The 27,086-nt window shown below is 40.7% G+C and overlaps 1 protein-coding gene across 1 annotated transcript in view; it reads right to left on the reverse strand.

Moving 5' to 3' along the window:
• Rgs22 (regulator of G protein signaling 22) overlaps positions 1-27,086 on the reverse strand; it is a 114,481-nt gene that overhangs the window by 22,708 nt on the left and 64,687 nt on the right. Inside the window, exons 15-18 of the mRNA XM_028766655.1 lie at positions 9,990-10,184; positions 8,100-8,192; positions 3,138-3,307; positions 2,169-2,331 (exon numbers count right to left, since the gene is read on the reverse strand). Of these exons, the coding sequence (XP_028622488.1) occupies positions 2,169-2,331; positions 3,138-3,307; positions 8,100-8,192; positions 9,990-10,184 (621 nt within the window). The remainder of the gene's footprint in view (positions 1-2,168; positions 2,332-3,137; positions 3,308-8,099; positions 8,193-9,989; positions 10,185-27,086) is intronic.

Here is a 27,086-nt window from a genome sequence, read left to right on the forward strand (position 1 = left end):
AGTCTCCTGTGTCTGTCAATCTTCTGTGTCTATGTCTGTCAATCTTCTGTGTCTGTCAATGTTTTGTGTCTGTCAGTCTTCTGTGTCTGGTCTGTCAATCTTCTGCTTCCTAAACAAGCCCTCTTTATTTAGTTCACCTTTTATGGATAAACTTTTAAAAATACTAATATTTTATTAAAACAAAGCAGAAATATCATCTTCTTTGAATAATAGTAAAAATAAGATTGCTTTATATTGAAAACAAAAACCCTGACTTGCTAACAAGAGAGCAAAGTGGCTTCAAACTCAGTAAGGAGCAGGAGAGTCTGTAAAGTAATGTGATGCAAACTCCCAAAGTGTAGCGCATAGGCGGGACTAATAAAGACAATGGCAGAAACAAAGGCTGGCCTGTAGCAACGACTGCTCACAGTGATGGTGACTTTCCCACTGGTGTCTAAACTCAGCACCCTGCGTGTTCTACAGCATGCTCACACAGCATCAGATGCCATGGAGCCTTGCACGGTGGAGCACAAGCCAAACAGAAGAAAAATGCTTGCCATGTGTTTATCCCAGACTTCTGCTTACTGAGCTGCCCAGCCTCGTCCCTACCACGTCCCTGAGCTGTATCTCTGGGAACTAACAGGAAGGCATTTTGTCAAAGTTGTTCTCTTCTAAAACTGTTATCCTTCTTTCTTTCACATTTTTCTGCTCCTCTCACCCCCACCAAAGGGACCTGAACTGTAAATATCTATTAGCTTTTTCTTTAATGAATTTAATATTAATCTGAAATCTCCATTTTTTCTTTCTTTTTAAAGATTTATTTATTTATTTTATGTCTGTGAGTACACTGTAGCTGTCTTCAGATACACCAGAAGAGGGCATCAGATCCCATTACAGATGGTTGTGAGCCACCATGTGGTTGCTGGGAATTGAACTCAGGACCTCTGGCAGAGCAGTCAGTGCTCTTAACCGCTGAGCCATTTCTCCAGCCCTGAAAATTCCATTTTCTAAGTATAAACCACTAAGAATATGCATCCTTGTAAACTCCAAAAATTAAAAAAAATACACAATACACTTGCTCTTTAAGTAGTGAAACAAAAACAAAAGCAACCCTCATAGTAAATAAATTATTTTTAACTTCAAATTTCAAAAGTATAAGCACCAAGTCTTACTTCATAGATTAAATGTGGCAAGACACTCAAGCCTCACTGGGTCATAACCCATTCATTGCTCCTGTAACTGACGGCTTTATTGTTATCAGAATCTGTAATCAGGGTCACAGCCCTACAAACATAGTCTATGGAAAGTTTCTAGGCTGGGCATGATGCACTCTCAATCCCAGCACTTGAGAGGCTGAGGCAGGTGGATGTCTGTGAGTATGAGGTTAAAATGGAGTTCTAAGATAGTCAGAGTTATATAGAGAGACACTGTCTCAAAACACCAAAACACAAAAGCAAAACCAGAAAGAGAGAGAGAGAGAGAGAGAGAGAGAGAGAGAGAGAGAGACAGAGAAGGCAACCTTTTTTAGGGCAACATAATTATAAACAGCATTTTCAAAGATCAAATGCTGAGGTTAGCAGGTTAAGAGAAAACAGAGGTAAGCCGGGCAGTGGTGGCGCACACCTTTAATCCCAGCACTTGGGAGGCAGAGGCAGGCGGATTTCTGAGTTCGAGGCCAGCCTGGTCTACAGAGTGAGTTCCAGGACAGCCCGGGCTATAAAGAGAAACCCTGTCTCAAAAAACCAAGAGAGAGAGAGAGAGAGAGAGAGAGAGAGAGAGAGAGAGAGAGAGAGAGAGAGAGAGAGAGAGAGAGAGGAGGCAGAGAGCAGGCCCCGTGGTCGACAGTGGCTTCCTCTCTACTGTGGAAGATGTAACTATGCAACTTGGTCCTGAGCAGCCAGAACTGCATGTGACACACTAAAGGTACACGTTCACTCAGTCAATGAGAAATACAAATCATGCGAAGCTGTGATTGGACCCCAAACTTACAAACACTGTCCTAATACAGGCCCAGATGAGTGCCATTTTGCCAATAAAGCAACTTTTAAAATAATATAGCTACTCATGAGTACCTAAGCCAGAGTGCTCTTCCAACCAGGCAAAACAAAAGAAAAAGAGACTGTTGTGCTGTTGGCTAAAAGAAAGGATTGCTTTTACGCTTCAAACAAAGAATGCCGGCGTGCTCATACCTGGTTCTGTTGATGCAAAGAAGCTGGACTCCTGGGTCCGAAGAAATATTTTTTATTAAGGTATTTGTTTTTAATGTATATAGACTTTTCCTCTCTTTGCTTTTGGTCTTTAAAAACGATTCTTCGGAACTGTTCAATATCTATCCAACACATAAGGTCGATGCTGGAAACAAAGTAGATTCCTTCTTAATGACTGTTCTACACTCAGTTAAACAGTAGCCAAGCCGCTGACACTCAGGAAGTGGCTGACCAGACAAGGAACCAGAGAAGACAGCGCAGCTTCCTCCCCGCCCCCCAAGTCGGCTCTGTTGTTGCTACATTTTCAGTCCTCGATAAATCTGACCTCTGGCAAGGAATACTGAGGACAGAAGCGATCGCTCAATTACTGGAGGTGTCTCAGAGCTGTCAATGCTAGACTAATATCTTTAATTTCAAACATGGGGGAAATGGCACATATATGTCATGTGATTTAACAAAGGGGCCAATTTAGAATAATCCTCATCTTGATGAGGAGAAAAGGTGAAGTTTGGCCCAGAGTTCAAACTAGTTTGTCTTAAGATGAGACAGAAAAATATGATCAATATTTCAGTTTAAAGAACGTATGTTGCCAAAACTACAATGTTTGACTTATATATTAGTTAATAAAATTGTAACACTTCCAAGAAATTCTACCATGAACATCAGACAAAAGGAAAGCTTTTTTTCAAGCTAGCTGGTACTAAAAATCCCAACAAACCTACATAACTGCTTAAAATACCACTTGAGAGGTTACAGCGACAACCGGCATTGATGTAAAGTCATCTAAACAGACTGTAGTATGTTTGTTCAGTTTTTACTGACATAGACATAGGTAAAGATCTACTAGCAAGCCATTATTATAGCGTTAATCGAAGAAGTACCAAAAAAAGAATTCTTTTTTTTTTTTTTTTACTGATAAATGAACTTAGATTCAAGTAGATATTTCCTCACCTTGCAGAATGAGACTCTAGAAACTGACGGAAATGTTCAAATTCCAGCTTGTTGTTAAGGAGGTCACTAAAAGTGAAGTGTTTGTACTCCTCGGGGACATTGAGCCAGTACTCTGTTTGTTTAGAGACATCTGAGAGTGACAGCGTGGCCGCAGCAGATCCAGCGGTGTCCTGGTGACAAAACACTTCCATAAATAATCTCATAGTGCAACAGATAATTTACAGTTTTAACACAGAAACTGGAGGGAAAATTCACTATTTGGCCAAGGCCAGTTAGCAACTGGTAGAGCTGAGTAAGTAAACTCCATACTCACACTCTGAAGCTCAAAGTCTTTCCTGTGCCTTTCACCCCTTTCCCTTTTAATGAATATTAGAAAACACTTACTAGAAATAAACAAAGTATTCTGTGTGCATGTGTGTGTGAGCACAAGTTTATACAGGTGGCATGTGTTAAAAAATTGCTTCAAATATTACTTTTATTTCTTAGCAAAGTGGAAACGCCTTTTATAATAGAAACAAAATTATAAAATTACACTATCACCCAGAGATGACTACCATCACCATGTTTACATAATCTCTTAGTCTCTATCTATATATACATAGCTTTTAATAACCTACAAATATAAATATCTTACATCTATATATTTATAAATTGAAAGTATAATTTATATACTATTTAAATATCTTAAGTATATAGTAACTATAATTAATAATAAATATATTAAATTTAAATATCTTATATCTAAATATGTATAAATACTTCTATATTAATATAGCATATAGAATATAAATACAACATATATAATACATATAAATATAACATGCTTATATAATTATATTTATAATTATATAATTATATTTATATTATAAATATATCTAATTATATAGTGTTATATTATAAATATATTTATAATATAATTATAATTATAATATAAATATGTATATATAGTTTATTTAAATATCTCAAGTACATTATAACTATGATAAATAATAAATATATTAAATTTGAATTTTTTTAATTTAAATTTTTATTTTAAAATGTTAATCACAGGCTTTATAAGTTTGGTAACACTCAATAACAAGATGCCCATACAATCAGAAGTGTAACCCAATACTCAACCTAGCTATACCAACTATCTTTGACTGCCGGAGACCCGCGAACATCTTCCTCCATGTTCCCCTCCCCCCTTCTCTTCTCTCTCTCTTCTCTCTCTCTCTCTCTCTCTCTCTCTCTCTCTCTCTCTCTCTCTCAATCTCTCTCTCATCTCCTAGCTCCTCCTCTCCTTACTCTTCCCACCATAGCTCCTCCTACATATCACCCTTCCTGTTAAGATAAAACTTTTCTCTCAAAATACAATTAGAGCATAACTATACCAATTTGTATCAGTAAGGTACAAGATAGACCTAATACCCAGTCCATCGTTTTGTTGACTAACCAGAACCTCTGTCATCTCTCCTTACTAAAAGACTTAGTTCTGAACCTGGCGTTTTTCTTGGCTTTAGAATGAATGTCAGCTGAAAACCACCCTCTCAAGTCTTTTCTCTCAAAGTAAATAGCTGGGATTGGCTGTGAGACTACAAGTCTTAAACCCTGTCAGAAATCCAGAATGACTGAATTAACTGAAATAATGGGAAGCACAAAGCATAGCTTCTAAAACTTAGCCAACTTATAGAGACCGCTGAACACCTGGACAGTCCCTATACTACAAAATGTTGGAGCATCCGATCTTCAGCCTTCCGGCCCAGGATCATCTGACAGACCTCGAGATGCAGAATTATTAAGGGCTGATTACTCTATCTTGGCAGATATAATCAGTCGACTATTCCACAAGTGTGTCCTTTTCAGGACAATAATTTGTCTGTAGATGAAAAGAGGCAATTCTTGCCTAGTGGCTGTCTCACCACAACTGGAGTAACTCAAAAGATGCTCAATTTCTTCTTAGAAGCCAACACAGAAAGCTGTCAGGAGCAGACAGGTCTCTAATAAAAATGAACCTTAATACAGAAATGTTTGTAATGTCAATTCTGTGGACTTATGACAGTTTGAAAACCAACTATCGGGCTGGAGAGATGGCTCAGCGGTTAAGGGCACTGACTGCTCTTCCAGAGGTCCTGAGTTCAATTCCCAGCAACCACATGGTGGATCACAACCATCTGCAATGGAGTCTGATGCCCTCTTCTTGTGTGTCTGAAGAGAACAAAGGTGTACATAGGTACATGTACGTTAAATAATAAATAAATCTTTAAAAAAAAAAAAAAAAGAAAACCAACTATCCATGTAAGGCAATCTGAACCATTGTCTGTTAACTCCTCTCAGCTATTTCTAAATATAATATAGAAAACACCCTAACAATCAACTCAGAGCCATGATTTTGCTGTAGGCCCTTAACACACAGGCTGACCATCTCAAATCAATTAACAATGTTAAAGAAGGACTGGGTCTAAGCCTTGTATTCCTAAATGTGTTATATAGGCACAATGCCTATGAGAGTAACAATATTAATCTCACTTCTAGATCAATAAGAAACTCATACCAATGAAAACCTTAAATTTGAAATCAAAGTAAATTTTGTACCATTTAAGAAATTATAACTTCAGCTTAATAACAATTATACAGATTTCTACCAATAGGTTATGGCTATGCAATAAATCCTAGCTATTCCTCCCTGTTCCAACAAAACCACTACTTTTCCCTAGAAAGACAGCCCAATATTAAGCACCTCAGTCCCCAGGCCCAGGGAATAGGGGTGCTGACTCTTCATTAACTTCTTCAAGCTGATTATGGGCATTGAGATATTAGTTACAGTTATATATTTATAAATTATTATATTTTATATTTATATAAAATAAATATATTTACATATAAATATAGCCTATATAGTAGATATAAATACAACATATAGAATACATATAAATATAACATGCTTATATATTTTATATAATTGTATTTATATATATTATATATTTGCATATATAGCGTATTAAAATGAGGATACGATCATGTACCTACGGCTTTGTAACTATATTCTTAATCTTAACTTATAATGGACATAAAATATTCTTCTATACCTATTTAAAAATTTTTAGATTTATTTTATATGTATGAGTGTTTTGCCTATAAGTATGTATGTATACCATGTATGTGCCTGGTGCCTGCACAGGTCAGAGGAAGCATCAGGTCCCCCAGAAACTGGAGTTACAGACCCTTGTGAGCTACCACACGACTCCAGGAACTGAGCCCAGATCCTCAGTGGCTCTCAACCACTGAGTCAGCAGCTGGCACCAACCGCACGCACACAATTGTTAGTGAGACTAACTCTCCTTCCCGTTTGTTTTCTAAAAGTGTGCAGCCATGAGATAAACTACCAATATTTTAAAAAGAAGTGCTCCCTTTAAAAGGAGGGAGTATGCATAGTATTATAAACTTTGCTTCTGAAGCTTAAAGTACATTATTATGTGCTATCTTTATGGTACGTACATACTTCCCAGGTTTTAATCAATGGTACATCAAATAGAGAACATTTGCATCAACAAAAGAACTACTGAGGTTTAATTTTTATTATTTATTTATTTATTTATTTATTTATTTACTTATTTTTGGTTTTTCGAGACAGGGTTTCTCTGTGTAGCCCTGGCTGTCCTGGAACTCACTCTGTAGACCAGGCTTGCCTCAAACTCAGAATCTGCCTGCCTCTGCCTCCCAAGTGCTGGGATTAAAGGCGTGCGCCACCACCACCCGGCTAATTTTTATTTTTATTGGATATTATATTTACATTTCAGATGTTATCCCCTTACCCCATTCCCCTAACCCCGAGGTTTAATTTTTAAAACTATTGTTTTTGAAACACCTTATTTATACAAAAATTAAAACTTCAGTAAAACCCAAAAAGGAAACTAAAAATCATCTGGAAGCCAGCATTTGGATTATCTCTCATTTTGGTGAACTTCTTCCCAGGTGTCTCTCCCTTTTTTGCATATATGTACATATATGAACACGTGTAAATATATGTAAGTACTAGCACATGACATGAATTGGAATTTGGTTTTGTTTTGTTGAGACAGGGTCTCTTTGTGTAGCCCTGGCTGACCTGGAAGTCTCTATGTTGACCCAGCTGGCCTTGAACTCACAGAGATCCCCTGCCTCTGCCTCCTGAGTGCTGGGATTAAAGGTGAGAGGTATGTGCCAGCACCCCTAGCCTGACATCTGTGTTTTTATTCCATATACTTTTATATAACTGTGGGTCCTGAGCATTGATTGCACCTTTTATGTAGCTGCATACATTTAATTTTATGTTTCGCGAACCTATCATGATTTATGTAATCAGCTGAGCTGGGCATGATGGCACCATACACGTAATCCCTCCCAGCCTGTGTCAGGAGAGGCTGGCGGGCTCCGGCCATCCCAGCTGTGCTAGGGAAAGGCCACTTTGGGTTTTGTGAGACTGTCTCAAAGTAAACAAACAAATAAATGTCACAATTTTGTAAATAAAATAAGAGTTAATATCCCAACCAATCCTATGTTCTTTTTACTGACTTCTCCAATCATTTACTGTATTTTTCTTTTTTAAAAATCTGTTGCTAATCATGATAGTTTCTTTTTGTTCAGAAAATGCAACTGAACTCTTGTAATTTGACAACAAATGTAATTCCACAAAATAATGGGAACCATTTAAGGGAGTGTCCTGCGGTGAAAGGCTTAGTCCCTGATCGTAGGAGAGAGACACGGATGGCCTGGATCCCTGTGTGGCTTCAGCTTAGCTTTTCCAGCTATGCTGAACACGTCATTATAACGCTGTGACCTGTCAAATGTAGCAAGCATGCTAGGCAAAGGGGCGGCAAGACGGTGACCCTCGAGTCTCTGTCTCAGTACTGTGCGTCTCACTAAGGTCTCCTCCCACAGGATAAATGGGGTGAGTGTCTGGAGGATACCAAATGGAGATTTTCTAGGTGCAGAGTGTCTTACCTCAGCCTTCTTGGAAACTGTTTCTTTATGCAAAGCACGTAGCTTTCTGAAGTATGTGGAATCTAGCTGCCGAGTCTCTTCTTGTAGCTCCACCTAAAAAGCAAGATGTATAATACTAGTAGAATGTACACTATGAAAAGGGGGAAGAACACAAAGTCTACCAAAATCAGTGTGCTCCTGCAAAGAAGCAAAGTGCTTCCAACGCAAGAGCAGAAAGCTCTGTGTCATTAAAAGAATTAGTACAATCAAGTGACATACACAAGGAAGAACGGACACTTTCTACTTAATGACACAGTTGCTGTCAAAGACCCCCTCCTCGCTGGGCACACACAGTGTTGATCAGTTTCAGTTTCTAATCAACAACAGAATGTGTCGGGGAGACAGCTAAGGCTGTGGGCTGTACGAACCTAGCACTTCACAGGAGAACAGCAAGGACAACGCTGTTTCCTGATCTCCTCCTAAGTGTACTATTGCTATAGCAAAAGAGATAGTCAAATTTCACTCACAGCAAGCAGGTCTGTCTTCCTACCAGCTAATGTACCATTTTTTTTTGTACCATTTTCTCTAGGCCAGTAGAGAAATAAGACCACTCTCCAATTCTCTATTGTAGAGAAAAACCAATTTGGCTGGCTAACTGCCCGGGAACTTTCTGTGTGTAATAGCTAGCTTTGGTAGTCTGTTTGAAACTCCTTCTGAAGACCAGTCTACACTACACAGTCAGCTAGGCTTTTAGCACTCTGGACTGCAGTTAAGGAAGATTCTAGAACTATGAATAATTTCCCCTCTTTTATTAAGAACAATATATAATCCATCTTACATATTTTTATAAGATTCATTTGTTAATGCTTCAGCTCAGGGCAATTATAATTCCAAATTTCCTTTACAATCCCAGGATCCTATAGACTTCACATTTCTTTTAAGAAATGTAGTACATATTATAAATGAGTCAAAAGAGGCTTTTAAAATATCACATGAGATTCTAATTTTTCTAGTGTAATCTATAAATTCATAGAGTTGAGGGAATACTGTGTTAATTTTTTTAGAATTGCAAGAATTAAGGAATAAAAATCTAGTTACTTTGGTTGCTGAATTTATTAAGGCTAGATAGTTGTTTTAGTCACAATTCAATGGGGTGAGTCTACATAAAGTGTTTATTAATTCTATCATAATTACATAATTTATCCTTCTTGGTAGACAATTCAAGTCATTTGGTAGGTATTAATAAACAAGAACAGCACAGCCACTCCCACACACAATGACCTCACAGACCAGGTACATGTGTTCACTGATGGAAAAAAGACCCAAGGGCAGTTTTAATATGTGATTCAAAAGAACTATCTAAAGATATTTTCTCGATCTATCAATGATAATAATAAAAATATCCCAGCGCTGAGGTTTAAAATGATGTCTTTTGGAATGTAAAAAGCTGTGTAGAAACGTATCCTGTGGAGCATTAGGATTTGATGAGCTCCTGGCACTATAAATAGAAGTGCTGACGTCCAAGGTTTCGCCTTTCACAATACACGGGAAGAATTTAGACTTCCTATGGCTGTGATATTTACTGTAGTCCATGCAGCAGGAGAGGAAAAGGCTCTTTCCTGTTCATCATGTGACCACGTGGTGGGGGAGGTGTGTAAAGGACAGTACTCATCTGGCTAGTCTGCACAAAGCAAACGCTCACATTTCTCTTTTGAGAACTTCTGTGCAAAGAACTAAGGGTGACAGAGATTAAGTCTTTTGTTAAGAGACAATAAGAAAACTGGCAAGAAAAAAAAAAGATTAAAAAATAAAGCTAATAAGCATTTTCCCTGCTGTGCCTTGGGTCTTCCAAAGCTGCAGCCCATCTGAGGCCATCCCTTGCCCACAAGCATTATTGGCTGGCCATCATACCTTTTTGTAAGCCACCTGGTCTGACATCACCATCTGTGTCCAGGGCTCCAGAAGGCTGAGAAGGATAAACTCCTCTGCTGTGTCAAAAAGGTCTTCGAATGGCGGCTGTATTTTCATGTAAATGTCTTTCTTCCCTTCCTGATGGAGTCCAATGTCTAGACTGGCTGACGGAGCAATGTAAGTGGCAAAAAGATACTGGGAGAGCAGGGTGTGGCAGAGGGGTGGGGAGATGCACAGTGGTTAGCAAGCACACTGGCAAAGACGGCAAACCTACCTACGACACAACAGCGTTTCTCCTCTTCTTTTCCACTAGAAATTAGCAACAGACATTGTTTGCTCAGGTAACAAGCATCTAAGGAGACACTGTGCGTGGCACTGCTGGTTTTCCTTGAGTGGTGTTACAGACTCAATCCTGTATACCAGGCAAATACTCTCCCACTGAGTGACACCCCAGCCTTCTAAAGTGCTTTTAAAGTATTCATCTGTAGAACAGCCTGTACTCCCAACCCTCAGGGGGCAGTGGCAGAAAGATCAGTTCAAGGTCACTTCAGCTTCATAGTGAGGTCAAGGCCATCATAGGCTACAACACTGTCTTAAATTAAAAATAAATAAAAACCTTAAGACACAAAAGTCAAGGCCATGTGGGCTGAAAATCCAGCTATTGGTACTCTTCTAGTCTAGATGCCAATTTCCCAGCCTGCTTAATCACAGAGTCTAGGAATGGCTAATTGGTCTCTTTTGGTCATACAATGTCTCCATCTGGTGTCCAAAGCTGTGGGATGGATACAGGAAAGTGATACGGGCGAATAGGAAGATATGCCAGGACTTCTGATGGCCTCTCACAAATGTGCATCTGTCTGCTCATCTGTCTTGTTGCTCAATCATAGCTATCATACCTAGGGAGCGACTTAATAACACTGTCACATCACTATCCCTGAAGAGTAGAAAATACATGCATATGTATATGTACATATACATATACATATACATATATATGTATATGTGTGTGTGTGTGTGCGCGCGCGTGTGTATACATACACACACGCGCACGCGCACACACACACATATTTTAAGAAATGGGAAGTACTGTTTTTCACATGACTCAGACCTGCAGGACCAGCAGAGAAAAGGACCAGAGAAAAGGACCAGAAGAATCCAGAAGAGGTGCAGGAATCCAAGGGAACTATGAAGAAAGAGCTTACAGCCTCACCCTGTCACCTGCAGAACCCCTGGAACTCTGGGGCTCCTCCCCCACACCCCCCACGGCACACCCCTTGGAATCTGCCAGAGGTCCAGAGGACGAGAGACCTTCCTGTGTACTCAGTGCAGCTGACCACGATTAGGTCTGTAAGTATTTTTATCTTGTTTCCTATTATTTCATTTCCATTCTTGTATTCACTCCTCCTGGTGATTTTGCTTTTGTTCAGTGTTGCTCGGGGCGGTTGCTTCCATTCTCCACCCTGTTTGCTTTAAGGTATATTCTACACTTCACCCAGCTCGTAGGCCCATCTTATTCCCAAGTCTGTCCTTCCTTCTTCTATCCTTATCCCTCCTCCCTCTACCTAATTCTAACCTTCCATAGATTTAACAATGTCCAAAATCTGTGCCCCTAAGAAGATCCCAACTCCCCCCTCCAGCCTACTTTACTTCATTCAGTATATTATTTTTTTCATAGTCAATATTTAGTCCTTATATGTATCCACCTTACTTCCCTCCCACTCCTAATCATGGTAACTAAAATCTAAGTATGTCCCACTCTCCTCTCCCTGCTTGTTTATCCTCCAACAGTTGTTGAAATCAGAGGGGCCACTGTTGCCAGCTGCTAGTACAGTACTTGCATAGCTGTACCACCAAGAAGCAGTGGTTGCTTTCCCAGTTGCCCACAGCCAATGACAAAAAGCTTACACTGGACACCCTGAGCTCCTAGAATAACCAATGATTTTCTCAAGGACACACTACCACTGCCAAGCCTCATGTGAGCATTGTAAATACTTCAAGTAAAAGAATATAGCTACTATGTAAAAAATATATATATATAGCTGATAAAACATAAAGCAAGCAACAATATAATATCTAATATGTAAATTCCCATACTAGAGCATAAGAAACATGAAAAACCAAGTCGATGTAAGTCTTTCAAAAATTATTGACCCTCATTCATCTAGTGAGAGAGAGAGTTAGAAGATATCCTAGACAGAACTAAAATAACTATAAATTCCTACAAAGACACAAAAGGTATTGAGAGGAGGAAGGTGGGGGATGACTTGGAAGAATTCAGCAAAAAGGCAGAAACAACGAATTAAAACAGCCTGAAATGTTGGGGATGAAAAGGCACCAAATCAATAAAACATGTGAAGGTCAGGAAAGGCAGAACAGCGAAGTCTGCAAACAAAGGGAAGGAGGCAAAGTCAAAAAAAGATGTCATTTCACATGTCAAGATGTACAGGATGGTCTGAAGAGATTCAACATACAGAGAGTGAGCACAGAGGGAGAACCTCGTTCTCAAGGCATAGAAAACATTTTCAAATGGGTCATGTAGAAGATATCCCAGTTAAGGAAAGAGACCAATCTAAATACTGGAGACAGCTAACAACCAAAGAGAGAAGACCAAACATAAGAACCTCCCCTCATCATATTGTAACTAAAACACTGACTATACAGACAATGAGAAGATAGTTAAAGTTGCAAGAGAATCACCAAGTCACATACAAAAGCAGGCCCATCCAAAAAATAGCAGATTTGTTAACTGAAACTTTAAAACCTCAGAGATTCTGGGCAGGCAGATTTCAAGTTCTGAATAGCAACTGCCAACCCAAACTGCTATACCAAGCAAATCCATCACAACTGAAAGAAAAATAACAACTTTCCATAATTAAAAAAAAAAAAAGCTTATGACTACTTAACCATTTCTACCAAAGATACTTAAAGAAATCTTACATAATTAAGAGGAAGAAAATATCCATCCATGATCTACACAAAAGAATAAACCACACTAGAATATTAAAGCAAGAGGGAAAAACCAAACACTACAAAACCAAAATATGATAGGAATTAATGCACACCTCTCAGAAACAGCTCTGACTATTAACAGTCCCAAGTCCTCAATCAGAAGGCACTATAGATCACATCCAACACTGGGAATCATGTGTTTGTTTCCTCCGAGAATGCACCTCATCACAAAAGAGAGATGCTGCCCTCGAGTAAGTGGATGGAAACAAGACTCAATAGACCCAGGGGTAAGCAAGTGTCACTGCTCTAACATCTGACAACACAGACTTCAAAACTAGTGAGAAAAGATAAAGGTCACTGCTTGTGACTAAGAGACCAGTCCATCAGGGGGACATTATGATTCTAACATGCACGCCTAAAACACCGCTGCAGTCAGTTTCATGAAAAACAATACAGTAGATGTAAAGTGACAGACTATCCCAAGCACGAAGGTCCCTGTTGTCAACATCCCACTCTCACCACCTGACCAGTCACCCACCAAAACCCAAGAGAAACAGCTCAGTTAAGTGACATTATGGACCAAATGGACTTGACAGGCATCTCTAGAACTCCATTCCATCCAAACGTCACAAAACACACATTCTTCCCCAGAGCCCATGGGACTATCTCCAACATAGCATATGTTAGGGCACAGGAAGATCTTAACAAATCCGGGAAAGCTAAATTAGTTCTCTGTATCCTAGCTGATTACAATGGAATAAGAGCATAAACCAACAGCAAGAAAAGCTCTAGAACATGCTCAGATCCGTGGGGGCAGGGAACTGGAACACACTAGTGACAATCAATGGGTCCCAAGGATTGAGAAGGAAAACAAACATTCATGGAATCAAAAATAAATAAAAACACAACATATGAAGAATAAATAAAAACACAACATCTGAAGACCCATGGAACACACTGGAGCCATTCTAAGAGGACACTTTTTAGCTCTAAGTCCCTACGAGGTCAGTGTGGGACAAGAGAGATATCTTAGAACGTGAAGTTGCCTCCTGTTCCAGAAGACCAGAATTTAGTTCCCAGGGACCACACTGGGCAGCTCACAACTGCCTGCATATAATTCCAGCTTGAGGTGATTTGACACGCTTTTCTGATCTTAAAAGGCAAACCTTTAGGCAAGCCAACCAAAAGAAAGAGGGAAGACCCAAACTTATAAAATTAGAGATGAAAGGCAGACATTAAAATGAACTTCAATCAAATTCAGAAGATCATTAGATCTTACCTAAAAATATATATTTCACTAAATTGGAAAAATATTAAGTAATGGATACATTTATAGACATATGTGACCCATAAAAATTAAACCAGCATGAGATAAACCGTTTCCACAGATGCATGATATGCAATGAAATTGAAGCTGTAATTAAAAGTCTCCCAACTAAAAAGTCAACACAGATATTGATTCACTGGTGAATTTTACCAGACTTTTAAAGAAGAATTAGCACGGATGCTTTCCAAACTAGTCCACACAATAATGAAGGGACATTACTAAACTCCTTTTGTACAACTAGCATTTTCCTGATTCTAAAACAAAGATGGAATAAAGTCACAGACCAATCTCCCCCATGGCCGTAGACACAAAATTCTCAACAAAATATTTGCCAACTAAATTCAAGAATACATCAAAAAGACCATTCATCAGAGTCAAATTGGTCTCATTCCAGAGTTTCAGGGTTGGCTCAATGTATATGAATCAACAAATGTTGTAAATACTATGAATGGGGTCAAAGGCAGAAATCACATGCTTATCTTGACAGATGCAAACAAAAGCTTCCGAAAAAAATCCAACATCACTTCATGTTAAAAGTCCTGAAGAAACAGGAAAGGAAGGTGGCAGACAGTCTATATTTTGCAGGTGATATATATGATTCTATCCCTAAGAGATCCTAAAGACTTTACCAGACAACTCTCAGAATGTATAAACATTTTCAGCAAAGTGGCATGATACAAAATTAATATACAAAAGTTAGTGGACTCCCTATATACCAGGGATAAACATACCAAGAAAGAAATCAGGAAGGCAATCTTATTCAAATTAGCCTAAAATATCTTTTAATAACCGTAATTCTATATTTAAAACTGTGAAATGCCTTACAGTTAAGAGAGACACTGGGAAATGGAGAGGCTGTGCAAGGCTGGGCCCTGCTGGGTGGCTGTGCCTCAGTGTGGGACTTATTTTCCTGGTCTTCTCCATTCTTCTGCTTTCTAGAACCTCGGGATACTGTTTATTATGACCTGAGTCATTTCTCTTTGTTCAAGTATCAGCTGCTGCTGACAGTCAGCATAATTTTTAGAAGTAACAAAATTTGCTCTGTCTCCTTGATTTTTTTATATTCTTTGTAAAATCACAGAGCTGACATCACACACGTTCCCTGCCTTCCGTGAAGCTCCTTCTCAACTCTCAAAGGTGACACAGGCAAAGGTGATAAAGGAATACAGTCAGGAAGACAGAATTCAGTTGTTGATTCTTAAAGGGTGTGGCATTAGTTGTCAGGCCAACCAATGAACAGGCCAGAGAGGACCAACTCTCCCAGGTCCATCTTACTAACCCATGGTTACTGGGCCTACCTATAGGAGCACAGGAATTCCTCACAGGTGTGTGGCTGGCCTTATATCACTGAAGAGTCTCCTACCAACATGGCTGACTTCAACCTCCCAGAAACTACATATGCAGAGTCCTGTCCCCCATCCCCTCCTCTGCTTAAGCTAATTCCTACCTCAAATATATAATGTAGCTCTTTCCCCAAAGCTCAGGTAGCTAGGGAAAAATCACATGCTACTGAGAAGACTACGAGGGAGAGCCTGGACTTTCAGGTTACAGTCTAATGACCCTCCCTCAGCCCCACCCCTTCTACAAGGATATATTTATTAATAGGCCTGATCAAGCCAGTAGTCAAAGCTACTATGCAACGTAACAATGGCCATGTTATGCCTAGGGGACAGTGTTCCACAATGTCAGGAAACAAAGCAAATTTATAGTACATTCACCTGACTTCCAGTGTTAAAATATGAATACAAGGCTGAACCACTTGTCACTCTTCAGAGGACTCGAGTTCTGTCTCCAGTACCTACATGGCAGACAACATACACCCTTAGTTCTATGACCAAAGGGTCCAGTCCCCTCTTGTGACCTCTGCGAGCACCAGGCATGTATGCAGTGTATATTCATCATGATGACAAGCATTCATAAACATAAAAAAAATGCATCCTTAAAGAATTAAAATCTCAAGATGCCGTTCTAATAATCAAGGAGCCCCTTGATGGCAGATGACAAATGTCAGGCTCATATGTATACAAACAAGATAAAACATACTTAATCAAAGAGTTAAGCACCTTTATAATTTTTATAAAAATGAAATAATTTTAAGTTGATGCTACCTAATTTTTTTAAAAAGATTTATTTATTTTTATGTGCTTTGGTGTCTTGCTTGCATGTATGTCTGTGTGAGGGGGTCAGACCCCATGGAATTGGGAGTTACAGACAGCTGTGAGCCACCATGTGGGTGCTGGGAATTGAATCCAGGTCCTCTGGAAGAGCAGCCAGTGCTCTTAACCACTGAGCCATCTCTCCAGCCCTGCTACCTAACTTTTTGATGAAATACAAAGACTATATCGTGTATTTCCTGAATAGTTTATATATAATTATGTATATAATTATGAATTAGAGCATTATTACACTATCTCAGGTTACTTGCTACTTTTCGGGCCACCCAACTCTTTCTTTTCAACCACAGAAATAGCTAACAACACAGCTCCTGTTAGATAGAAAACACTGCCTTCATGTTCTACACGGCCACTCTGATTCACCACAAGGCATACACGCATACACAGCTGTGGCAGACCTGATTCCAACTTAAACACTAACCTAGGATGTTTTCCCCAGGCAGGAGGGATAAGCACTGCCTGTCTGTGACCAGACTGCCTGGCACTGTACACAACGCAGCTCTCAGCTCCCTCTCTCCTGGAGACACGCAGAGGTTATACAATCAGGAAATGCACGCTGCGGCCTAGCCACACCTCTCTACACCTGCGCCTGTGACTCACGTTCTTGGCAAGTGTATCAACTGGGACAGCGGCAAAAGCCCTCTCTCATAAAAAATAAATCTTTTACAGCCAGGAAATTCTGGGAGCTCATTTTCTTGTTGAATCAAAGCCTTAATAAGACTATTACACTGCTAACAGGACGAGCCAAAGAAAAGGATGTATGGTAGGCACCAGGAGACAGGAAGACGAGCTGAAGGGGGTGGGGGTGACCAGCAAAATAAACTCAAAGAAATCAAGACCAAAACCAATGGAAAGGACACGGAAGAGGAAAGTTCTGATGAATCCTTTGCTTTTTAATGGACATTACATGAAAATAATATTTAATTTTGGGGGTGATAAGAAAAGAGCTCACTATGTAGCCCAGGTTGGCCTTGATTCTACACGCCTCCTGCCTCTATTCTCTGAGAACCGTCTAAATAGGCACACACCCACTGCACCCATTAAAATTATTTTTATACACGTTACTTAATTTGGCATCATATGGGGAAAGTTTACATTTTTGCTTCCTTAAGGAAATCTCAGCTTGTCATTAGAGACGGCATTCTGTATGTTCTACCTGCAGGGCAGTATCTGAGAAACAGGGCAAACAATTCACACAAACAAATTAGGACACTGGCCAATGAACATTATTTTTTTTTCCAGGCCTATGCTATTTTGCATGCTAGATTAAAATATCACCAACTAATAAGTTTAAAAGTCATGTTGAGAGTACATGACTGTGGATGTAGCATTTGCCTGCCGTGTGTAAGGCCCTGGGTTTGATCCCCAACACCAGGAAAATAATAACCAGTAGCAGTGAGCATGGGCTTGGTTTGGTGGAAGCTCCTTCCTTTTAGAGACACCATATTACACGGACTCACCTTTACCAGGCTGTGTTCTTACTGTCCTAGCAAGCCTACATAAGCAGCCCCGTGAGATAATAGTGCCAGGCTTTCTGAATGTGTCCTTTTGTTTGTTTATTTAAGCAAGGTAAAAAGCAAAGAAACAGTGTGACATTCCACAGCTGTGCTAGTTGGATTTCTCTTTGTACCAAATACTAGCTGATGACACTGTGGAGTGAGATTCCAATTCCACTCTAGCCATGTGCTGTGTGTTCTCCTGTGCTCAAGGTGAGCAGGCCTGGGAAGGAGCCTTTCCACCCACATGGGCGGGATGGCCAGGAGTTGCCTCCTGACAGATGTGTTCCAATGAAAACAACAATTTCTATCCAGCCTTAAAAGGCAGAGTCAAGAATACCAGCAAACACGGAGCCACACGTGCTGTGCCCTGCTACCTCACAGCTGTCCCTGCGTTAATGGACTCTTCTCACATGCTTCCTTTTGATGTACTCAAGGCTGAGCATGTGGGTCTTAATGAGACTGCCTGCACTGCATCACACATTGCATGATGTTTGACGGTCACTGCCAGGCTGGGACTTGAAGTGAGAGAGAGAAATAGAAAACTTTAAAACCGGAAGATGTTTCTAAACCTACATACCGTGAGACAGTAACAGGACAGGACATCTGGCAGAGGAGATGGGCAGGCAGATGTTGAGGACGCTAGTGTAGATTTTCCTTTGATGGTCTCAACACAAAGAAATGATGAATGTGCAAGATGACGGACATGCTCATTAGCCTGCCTCGCTCATTGCATTAGGTATGCACATATCAAATCCCAATGTACCCATAAACACATAGTTATGGTGTGTTGATTTAAAACATAACAGCCAGCAGATTGCCAACATGATTTGGTACAGTACAACAGAGGTTAGGAGAGACCATTTATGTTTCAGTGGGCAGTGTCATCGAGAGGTCCTTTTTTTTTTTTAAAGCTCCTTACTTGACTTAATGGTAAGGTCAGCAGGACGTAGTGTGATGTGTGTTGTTCACAGTCTTCTAGGAGTTTCCCAAGATGTCTAGCAAAGGAGTATCAGAGATAAAGCCTGTCTGCGGTTGACACCTCCTACTGCCTCACAAGTCCCCTGCAGGCGCCTGATGTCAGCAGAGCCTGCTAGACCCCAGACAGGTCTCCTAGAATTCTGTGCTGCCACTTCATGTAAAGAAAAAAAAGAAGGGGAGATGGCTCAGTGGTTAAGAGCACTGACTGTTCTTCTAGAGGTCCTGCATTCAATTCCAAGCAACCACCAGGTGGCTAACAACCATCTGTAATGGGATCTGATGCCCTCTTCTGGTGTGACTGGAGAGCAACAGTGTACTCATACACATTAAATAAATACTCTTTTGAAGAAGAAGAAGAAGAAGAGGAAGAGGAAGAGGAAGAGGAAGAGGAAGAGGAAGGAAAGAAAGAAAAAAGAAGGGGAGTCTCTGGACTACAGAAATGTACAAAGTCTGTTTGCCAAGTCTTTTGTTGTTGTTGCTAACTCATTTATGTATATATTTCTTAAATGTAGGATGCTCTGTCTGCCTGTACCCACATGCTAGCAGAGGACATCAGATCCCTTTAAAGACGATCACCATGTGGGTGCTGGGAACTGAACTCAGAACTTCTGAGAGAGCAGCCAGTGTAAACTGCTGAGCCATCTCACAATCCACTTTGAATTTTTTTTTTTTTGTTTTTTTTTTTTTGCTTTTAATCAACTCCTTTTTATAGTAAGCAAACTCTGGAGAACTTGCTAATTGTGGAGCAAAGGTAAAGCACCATCTTTGAGAGGTACAAACAAGGGGCCTCTAAACAGTTTCTAAAATGTGGGTGAAATTCTGAAGGTGGAGGCTCAGGGTTTCCCTCTCTTCATGTTAAGGGTCCTCTCTCTCCCTCCATCAGGAGAATGGTATGCTGGCTCACCTCAGCTCATGGGAGCCAAACAAAAACTTTCAGAAATTTTGTGAACTATTAAATTTAGTCATTATCAAAAGTTAAATTATATAACCTTTTAATTATAGAAATTATACTAAAATTGAAGATAGTGAACACTTAAAACTCAGTGCTCTCAATACCTCCTCACTACCATTCACAGCTGTGACGCTACCTGCCCATCAAGTACTATCTGACAGAACCAGGGATGGTGGTGTGCTGCTGTACACGCCTGCCCAGTCATATCAGGCACTGGAAATCACCTATGCTCAGTCTTTACACTCAGACATGAGTGCAGGCTACCCTCCTGCCAGGCCTGCCCTCCACAGTTAGGAGCTAAGCATTCACTATCACAGCACAAGCAAAGTTGTTCTCTTTTTGTACCAGGGCTACTAAAAGACAGAACACGGGACTTGGGGTGAGCAGCAGATGACGTCACCTGGTCCTAACACTTACTGGGGGTAAAGCCACACAGCTAGAATACGCCACATCCCACCATCACGTGCCAATTTATTACACTCTCCTTACAGACTGTTTATTTATCCCAAGTTTTGAAACTGTGGACTATAATACAGTTCCTCTTAGTTCCATCAGAGTAAAGCCGTCCAGAGGAGAGCTAACAAGTGCTTCTTTACATTTGTCTCTTCACGTTCTGAACAGTGTTCAGGAAAGAGCAGAGCTGAACTTCAAACGCTGACTTCAGTCTGGTATATGAGTCAGAAGGGTAAGGCTGCATCAGCAGAGAACCTGTCCACTTATCCTCCTGAGAAAATAAGTATAAAGAGGAAGCAGCAAAGCATGAAGGGAAATAAAATTCATATTATCGGGTCTTTTTTTTTTTTTCTTTGGTTTTTTTGAGACAGGGTTTCTCTGTGTAGCCCTGGCTGTCCTGGAACTCACTCTGTAGACCAGGCTGGCCTCGAACTCAGAAATCTGCCTGCCTCTGCCTCCCAAGTGCTGGGATTAAAGTCATGCACCACCACCACCTGGCACATTATTGGGTCTTAACCGGAGGCTGTCCTGCCTCGAGGGCCTACAGCAGAGGAACACAGGAACCTCTCCACTGTGCTCAGCAACTCTCTGCTCTTGGGATTTATAGAGAACACAGGGATGAAACTGCTCCCCAAAGCTGATGGCAAAAGGCAGCCCGGGCGTGTTTACAACGTGGATCTGAATACCCCGGTACCAGATACTTTCAGAGATCACGAAATTTGGCCAAAAGAGAAGTGTGTTTTTACAGCCACTCAGCAGGCACAGAGCCTTGTGATCTGAGTTCATACAAAGCAGAAAAAGAAAACACCAAGCAATCCAACCTTTTTTTTTTCTGCAAAATTAGGAAAAAATGATGGTTTTAATGACTTCTCACATCCCAGTAGGAGCTCAAAAACATTACTGAGAAGCCGTGCGGAGAAGATGAATTACAGATGAAGCTTTGCGCAGATGGACTCAAATGTGAAGAGCCCTGCACTGCTCAGTTAGGAATCCGGAGACAGGGACCTAGGGACTGCGACACCGTGGCTCTGAGAGGCCAACTGCGGCAGCGGAGATCAGCATGAGGTGGGATTGCCAAAAGACAATGTGAAGACAATCACACTGAGGGTTCCTGGCCGCTGCTCAGCCCTTACTAACGAGAACTCTGAGCAAAACTCTAGAAAATGATAATCTGGTAACAGAGAAACACTTGCTTGAATCCGTTTTGACAAAATGAAAAATCAGAAGGAAAAATCAGAACATGCTAAGAAAGCCAGAAACAAACCATAAACTCAAGGGACAAAATGAATTGGAGTTTCAAGACTGACTTCAGCCATTGCTTAAGACATTTTGAGCAAAACCAATTAATCAACTACACCATGGAGTAAAATAGACAAATAGCTAAAAAATAAACAAAAAAAAAACCCAAAAAATCAAAAACAAACAAACAAACAAAAAACCCAACCAAACAAAAAAACATTTCTACCAGTCAAAGGCAATCTAAATTGTCCAAGGATTTTATCATCCCAATTTTTATTTTTATTTTTTAAAAAACTTTAACAGAAGCAGCACTTATTTAAAAGAAATATTTAACCTCTGAAAATAAATATAGAAATCAGTGGTCAGTAATTCAATAGGAACAAGATTCTAGTTACTCTTTTGGTTTAAAAATCAACAACAAAAGACTTGTCTCTCTAGGATGCCGCTACATCTTAGTAAAGCTGGCCGCCAAGTGGTTATGATGAGAAAGACAGTCATCAGGCCCTGCACCATTACCAGGAAAGGCAAGCATGCATGTAGCAGGCTCCCTGCCACTGAAGAGCAAAAGTTAACTCTTTGAGCCCTATAAATATTCTCTCCAGTAAATGTGTCAGGCTAAGTGAGGGTCAGTCATCTCGGGATGGTAAGCTGGGTGAAGCAGACTCAAGGTCTGCTTCTGGGACACTTCCGTCCTGGGATGCCTTGTCTCAAGTGTCCCTTCTTAGACACACAGGCACTGTCCTATCAAAGGCAGATCAGGGGCTGCTCTGTCACCAGCAGACACTCACACCTATTTTGAACTATTATCCATGGTCTATGTTTCAGAAGGTAATTTAAAAGTTGTTGGAGTGAGGTAAGAAGACAGGAGGAGATTTCACTATTATTCCTGATAAACGTATTAAAATCAGACTTGGAGTATAAACGTAGTATCTGGAAAGCCAGGCTGGGGGCCACTGGTAAGATGGATAATGGTGTCTAAGGGGTCAGTGAGCCACTTCACACCCAAACAGAAGAGTCTCAGCAACCACTGTAGAAAGATACTGATTAACTGTGGTCACATATATAGCATGTTACCGAGAATACAAGCATTGCCGGGGTCATTTCATCTATTAACACAAACCACTTCCTGTCCTGAGTGCACAAGTGACCACAAGGACCACCCTCACAGTGACCACAAGGACCACCCTCACAGACTCACAAGTTTGATGGAGAAATGTCAAGGATGATGTTTAACATGTAATGCTCTCAAGGATATTTCCAAACATTAAAGTGAAAGATTAAGCATGGTAGTAGACATGTATACAGGAAATTAATAATAAAACAGCAGCTCACAGTATCGGGTCTGGAGTCGTAACACTCAATTCTAATCCAAGAACTGCTAGGGAACATCCTTGGGAAAATGTTTTCTAATCTACAGGATTGGGGTTGGGCGGGGGGACAAAAATACCTCCCTCTCATGTTTGTTAAGAATTAAACCAGCATATGAATGTATTACCATAGAACATAAGCGATAGCAAGTATTACACAGCCGGCATATGTTATGATAACCATGGTCCAGAGAAGGCTAGGTACAGCCTTTTCCTGGATAAGGGGTTAGGAGGTACAGCCCTTCCCTGGATAAGGGGGTCAAGAGGGTTTCTCTGAGGCTCATTTTTTTTTCTATCCACAATGTGTGCAGAATCTTCAGGTTGCATCAGGCAGTTGGGACAAACCCCAGCGGTGGGACTGAATGGTGACTGTGCGGCAGAGAGCTGGTCGCTGTGTGTGATCGCCCTGAATCCACCGCACCAGCAAAGCAGCAGAAATGGATGTAAACAACCCTGCCAGCTGCTCAGCGACTCACAGTGCCCAGGAATCCAAGCCTGTCTGCTACTGGGGATACCATCTCCCCGTAACAAAAACAAACACGGCAACAACGTTAGAGGGTGATTGCACTGAAATTTACCGTAAAGTTATAAGGAGGCCCGTGAGTTCCCATGATCCTTTGCATCCAACCTCACCCCTCACCCACCCGTATCCATTCATCTTTGAGGAAACACAGCTTGGTAATGTGGCTGCCCAGTAAGGAAGCAATGAGTTCTATTAGTGCACCTGGAAACACACGCTTGCCTAGAGAAGCTCTGAGCTCATAGCACTTTAGTGCAGACGTCAGGACCACCCTGAAGTGTGTAGGTTGCCGAGAGGAGTAAAGCAGTTACGGTGATGGATGGGGGCAGACTCCTCCACGCTGCTGCTCTTATGTCACCTTCTCTTTTTTCTCCAGATGAGTTTATGGTAACACCCAAGGTTGGGGTAAAGCTAAAGTGAGCTCATATGTCACAGGGAAATGCTGCCAGCGCAATGCAAACTTTACGGGAAAAGGTCTGCCGGGACCTTTTTGTCTCCAACCTTTCTGTGGCTTTCTGGAAAATGGAAAAGGCAGAGAATGTTCTCCAAACTTAGGAAAAGGTCTGCGGTCCATAGCTGTGTGTGCTTGTTCACCCATAGGTCCCTGCTCCGATCAGAGGCTACTCAAAGCAGGTATCTGTGGGCATATCAGTAAAAGTCTCCAGGCTAAGAATCATGCTTTTAATTGCTGGTCTAATTGTTACTCGGTTTATCTTGGTCATCTGTAGAGCAGCAGCAGCAGCAGCAAGGGGGACAAATACATCAACTCTGGGAGAATTCCCCAGGCCAATTATACTGAGCAATCTAGTGTGGCCATTGGGTCCATATTGTCTCATATCACCCCACAGGTGCTGAGGTAAGGAGGACAGTAAACAATTTCTGCACTGGTGTGTAAGAAGATTCCGCACTAAGGCTTCCTAAATTCACCGATGCATGAATGTAGGTTTTGTGACATTTGCCAGCCCAGCTTCTCTGCTGTTAGAAACACAGTGGATGGTGATACAGCTGAGAAAGACAGCTCTGGGCTTCCAAGACTGCACTTTAGATCCTAGTGCCCATTGTGACAGCACACAACCATAATTCCAGTGCTGAAGTATGGAGTATGAAGACAGCCAGCTCCTGGGAGCTAAGCTGGGGTCTTCAAGTTCATTGAGAGGCCCTGTCTCAAAAAATAAGGTAGAGGGCTGGAGAGATGGTTCAGTGGTTAAGAGCACTGACTGCTCTTCCAATGGTCCTGAGTTCAATTCCCAGCAACCACATGGTGGCTCACAACCATCTGTAATGGGATCTGATGCGCTCTTCTGGTGTGTCTGAAGACAGCTACAGTGTACTCACATACATTAAATAAATAATATTTTTTTAAAAAAAAACAAAATAAGGTAGAAAGAGACAGAGGAAGAGACCCAACATCAACCTTGGTCTCCTCCCTCAAAGTTGGTGACAGTGTTCTGAACCCCAGACTCACATGAATGATCTTAGTTTCTGGGCCTCTTAAGGGACACCACTGTAGGGATGCTAGACAGAAGCACAATCCCTTACACAGAGGTGGTCAAGCCAGTGGATGGAGGGAACTGTCAGGAGTGGGACTTCCCACTGTCAAGATGGAGCCTCGTTATAGCTGAAAAGACTGGAAAGACCTCAGAGTTAGTCTGAGGCTGATGACGCGAGTCAAAGGGAAGAGAACCATTCTTGTATGTAAGGGGTTGCCATCAAAAGAAAGATTTATTTTGTGTTAAATAAGACTAAAAGGAGAGATGCCTTTGGCTCAAAAATGATAGAAAATGAAACAGGTCCCTCATTTCTAATATATTTTAAAAGATTTATTTTTAAAATTATTAAAGAATTTTAAAATTACCAACTGTTACCTACCAGCAAAGAAAGAGCATAACTCATCCATTACGCTGTGGCATCTGTTTTGTTTCCAACACAACTGGAATTAGTTCTTGCCTCCTGGGAGAGCAAGCAGCTCCAGGAGCACTGCTCTTGTTCTTATAGTCAGAGGACCCACAGTGTAAAACACTTTTTAGAAAAAGATTATAATATAAATCATTTTGCCCCTGACTCCTGGAAGTTGTCCTTTGACCTCCTTCATAATGCTGTGTGCCATTTGTATGCCTTTGTACATGTGTACACGTAAAGGGAGGGAGGGAGAGGGAGAGAATAAATCAGGAAAATAAAAATATCTCATATGTCTTGGAAAGATCAGGAATTCAAGGCCCGTACCTAAACATAGTAAAAGCAATATACAGCAAACCAGTAGCCAACATCAAGCTAAATGGAGAGAAACTTGAAGCAATCCCACTAAGATCAGGGACTAGACAAGGCTGCCCACTCTCCCCCTACCTATTCAATATAGTACTGGAAGTCCTAGCCAGAGCAATTAGACAACAAAAAGAAGTCAAAGGGATACAAATAGGAAAGGAAGAAGTCAAAATATTGCTATTTGCAGATGATATGATAGTATACTTAAGTGACCCCCAAACTTCCACCAGAGAACTCAACTCCTAAACCTGATAAACAACTTCAGCAAAGTGGCTGGTTATAAAATCAACTCAAACAAATCAGTAGCCTTTCTCTACATGAAAGATAAACAGACTGAAAAAGAAATTAGGGAAATGACATCCTTCACAATAGTTGCAAATAATATGACATACCTTGGTGTGAATCTAACCAAGCAAGTGAAAGACCTGTACGACAAGAACTTCAAGTCCCTGAAGAAAGAAATCGAAGAAGATCTCAGAAGATGGAAAGATCTCCCATGCTCATGGATTGGCAGGATTAATATAACAAAAATGGCCATCTTGCCAAAAGCAATCTACAGATTCAATGCAATCCCCATTAAAATCCCAACTCAATTCTTCACAGAGTTAGAAAAGGAAATTCTCAAATTCATATGGAATAACAAAAAGCCCAGGATAGCAAAAACTATTCTCAACAATAAAAGAACTTCTGGAGGAATCACCATCCCTGACCTCAAGCTGTACTACAGAGCAACAGTGATAAAAACTACTTGGTATTGGTACAGAGACAGGCAGGAAGATCAATGGAATAGAATTGAAGACCCAGAAATGAACCCACACTCCTATGGTCACTTGATCTTTGACAAAGGAGCTAAAACTGTCCAGTGGAAAAAGGACAGCATTTTCAACAAATGGTGCTGGTTCAACTGGAAGACAACATGTAGAAGAATGAAAATTGATCCATTCTTATCTCCTTGTACAAAGCTCAAGTCTAAGTGGATAAAGGACCTCCACATAAAACCAGATACACTGAAACTAATAGAAGAGAAGGTGGGGAAGAGCCTCGAATACTTGGGCACAGGGGAAAAGTTCCTGAACAGAACACCAATGGCATATGCTCTAAGATCAAGAATTGACAAATGGGACTTCATAAAATTGCAAAGTTTCTGTAAAGCAAAGGATACTGTCAATAGGACAAAACAACAACCAACAAATTGGGAAAAGATCTTTACCAATCCTACATCTGATAGAGGGCTAATATCCAATATATACAAAGAACTCAAGAAATTAGACTCCAGACAACCAAATAACCCTATTAAAAAATGGGGTATAGAGCTTAACAAAGAATTTTCAATGGAAGAAACTCGAATGGCCGAGAAGCACCTAAAGAAATGGTCAG

This window comes from Grammomys surdaster, unplaced genomic scaffold, assembly GCF_004785775.1.
Source record: "Grammomys surdaster isolate TR1022 unplaced genomic scaffold, NIH_TR_1.0 63, whole genome shotgun sequence".
Lineage (NCBI taxonomy): Eukaryota > Metazoa > Chordata > Mammalia > Rodentia > Muridae > Grammomys > Grammomys surdaster.